At 40.8% G+C, this 3,148-nt stretch overlaps 1 protein-coding gene across 1 annotated transcript; it reads left to right on the top strand.

The window, feature by feature from the left end:
* Positions 1–645: 645 nt before the first annotated feature.
* LOC100944295 (intraflagellar transport protein 22 homolog) lies at positions 646–1,056 on the top strand. The gene is made up of 2 exons (XM_023513063.1): positions 646–689; positions 813–1,056. The coding sequence occupies exons 1-2, from the start codon at positions 646–648 to the stop codon at positions 1,054–1,056; spliced, it is 288 nt and encodes a 95-aa protein (XP_023368831.1).
* The last annotated feature ends 2,092 nt before the right edge of the window (positions 1,057–3,148 follow it).

Raw genomic sequence — 3,148 nt, 5'->3', positions numbered from 1 at the left:
GAGATTTCCCATACATACCCTACTCCCACATGGCCACAGACTCCCTTACTATCAAAATCCTGCACCAAGGATGCGCTGGCTTGGGTAGACTGGTGTTGGGGTGAGCTCCCCAGAGGTTGATGACAGTGCTAAAGGCCGAGATCCTCTTTGTGGGGTCCTGTGAAGAGGTGGAAATAGTGAAAAACCTGTTTTGGCTAACTTTCTTTCTTTCTTTTTTTTTGAGACAAGAGTCTCACTGTGTTGCCCTGGGTAGAGTGCTATGACGTCACAGCTCACAGCAACCTCAAACTCTTGGGCTTAAGTGATTCTCTTACCTCAGCCTTCCAAGTAGCTGGGACTATAGGCACAGCTGTTTTGGGTTGCAGTTATCATTGTTGTTTGGCAGGCCTGGGCTGGATTTGAACCCGCCATCTCCAGTGTATGTGGCTGGCACCCTAGCTGCTGAGCTACAGGCTCTGAGCCTTGGCTAACTTTCTGACATAATCTTTTGATATCACTGAATACAACCCAACACAAGGAGTGAGGATTCTGGAATTTGAGAACCCACATGTTACCAGCAACAGCAAAGGCACAGGGTATGAATATGAACTATGGGACTGCAGCAGGGTTACAAAGTTCAGGTTCAAGTCCTACTGGCCATCCTTGATGAAGGACACCCATGGAGTGGGGATCATCTTCAATGCCAATCTCAACCTTCCTAATGCCGCGACCCTTTAGTAAGGTTCCCATTTTCGTTGCTATAATTTTATGGTTGGGGGTCACCACAACACGAGGAACTGTATTAAAAGGTCACGGTATTAGGAAGGTTGAGAACCTCTGTACCAGAAGAAAATAGAAATGTGCTTTTCCTGCTTTGTCCAGCAGCAGTTATGGGATACTCAGGGTCAACTGCATATCACTGGAGGTGATAAAGGAAGACTATCTTTGTCACTACCCTTGAATAAGCTGAAGCTGATGCACTTGAATCTTGAGGATGACCCCGAGGAGATCTGGGTGGAATTCACGAAGTATTTAAAAATCATAATCAACTCCATGTCTGAAAGCAGAGACAGGTAGATGTCAATTATTACCTAACTGGCCTTCAACTGAAATTCCCACATCCAAATGAAATCAACATCTTTCCCAATGCCCATCTGAAATCAAATTCTGTTATTGATGTTTTCTTCTCCCTGTGGCTATAGAAGAAACTTTCCTGTCCCCTAAAAGCTACCAGTAAGCGAGGGAGATGACTTATACAATCTATGCTCTATCCTTAATTCAATTGAGAAAAATCCTATTATTGGATTCTGAATTCCTGACTCCAGACCATTCCAAAGCTGGAAATTTGAGGATTTTCTTTTTCTCATTCATGTGTAAATAAAATTTGTGCAATAATCATAGTGCAATGATGCAACAATAGTTTAATCCATGTGTATTAGTTTGAATGCGATTTTCATTCTTTGATTTACTAAACAAATACCAACTGGTTGAGCATCTGCTGTGTTGCAGCATAGTTCTGACTGCTGACCACATGTAGCATGAATGAGAAAGACAAAAATCCCTTACCTCATGGAGTTTCCATTCTATTTTTCTAACTAATAGTAAGGTAGAGACAAAGACTTAACTACTACATCCTGGATATGCAAAAGAATAAAAAAAAATTCTACATTTTCTATAACTGGTCTTAATCTCTTATGTTCCCCTTCGGGGGACCAGGGGTACTTAACAACGCTAAATGAAGGTAGAGTTGATCCTTATTCGTGGATTTTGTATTTGGGAATTTACCTACTCACTAAAATTTGTTTGTAACTCCCAAATCAATGCTATGGTACTTTCTCAGTTATTTAGAGACTAGAGTTTTTTTTGCATAGAGTAGCAAAAAACTTGAATTGCCCAATGCATACATTCCCAGATGAAGTCAAACAAGAGATGTTCTGCCTTCTTGTTTCAGCTCTCATTCTGTAAATGAATGTCTTTTTCATGGTCCACTTTGTGTCACATTTTCACATTTTTATGTTTTTCTTTGTGATTTTGTTGTTTAAAATGGCCCCTAAGCATAAGGCTGAAGGCCTGACTATTGTCCATAGGTACAAGTGCCTTATGGAGAAAGTATGTGTTTTATTTATTTATTTTTATTTCACATATGATAGGTTATATTTTTCACATTTGTTAGGGAGTGTCCAAGTTGTAGTTGAATTCTTTACCTAGGAGGTGTGCCATATACCCCTACATTGTACTTGTTAGGTGAGAGGTCACTAAGCCTCCCAACTCTCTCCCCCTACTGAAAAATAATTGTGGTTTTCTCTCATGTGGGCCTATAGTTGTTCATCTGCTAGTTTCAAGGGAAAATATGTGTTTTAGATAAGCTTCATTCAAGTGTGAGTAACAGTGCTGCTATTGGCCATGAGTTCAAAATTAAAGAATCAGAATATATTAAATAAAATGTCTTGGCTCGGCGCCTATAGCTCAACGGGCTAAGGCGCCAGCCACGTACACCTAAGGTGGCGGGTTCGAATCCCCAGCCCGGACCCGCCAAACAACAATGACGGCTGCAACCAAAAAATAGCCGGGCGTTGTGGCGGGCGCCTGTGGTCCCAGCTACTTGGGAGGCGGAGGCAGGAGACTCACTTGAGCCCAGGAGTTGGAGGTTGCTGTGAGCTGTAATGCCACGGCACTCTACCCAGGGGGACAGCTTGAGGCTCTGTCTTCAAAAAAAAAAAAAAAAAAAAAAGTCTTTAAAAAAAAAAAACTCCTGCACCAAAGTGGTACATTTGTTACAATTGATGAACTTACATTGACAGTCATGTCAATTAAAAGTTCAGAGTTTACTTTAAGGTTCTTCCTTGGTGTTTGTTATATATCCTATGGGTTTTGACCAATATGTAATGTAATGTATCCAACATTTATAGTATCATACAGAGTAGTTTCACTGCCCTAAAAATTCTCTGTGCTCTGCCTATTCATCTCTCCCCAAGTTTCCAATCCCAGCAACCACAGATTCTTTTACTGTTTGTATAGTACTGCCTTTTCTAGAATGTTATGTAGTTAGAAGCATACAGCATTGCTTTGGCCCCTAAGCATAATACCCCAGAAGCATTGGCATCTTCCAAGTATGCATTTAAAGTTCCTTCATGTCTTTTCATGGTTTCATAGCTAGTTTCTTTATAAT

Source organism: Otolemur garnettii, unplaced genomic scaffold (assembly GCF_000181295.1).
Source record: "Otolemur garnettii isolate 467f Iridium unplaced genomic scaffold, OtoGar3 scaffold00032, whole genome shotgun sequence".
Taxonomy (NCBI): domain Eukaryota; kingdom Metazoa; phylum Chordata; class Mammalia; order Primates; family Galagidae; genus Otolemur; species Otolemur garnettii.
The sequence above is the reverse complement of the archived record's forward strand: the minus strand, read 5'-3'. Positions and strand labels throughout refer to the sequence as shown.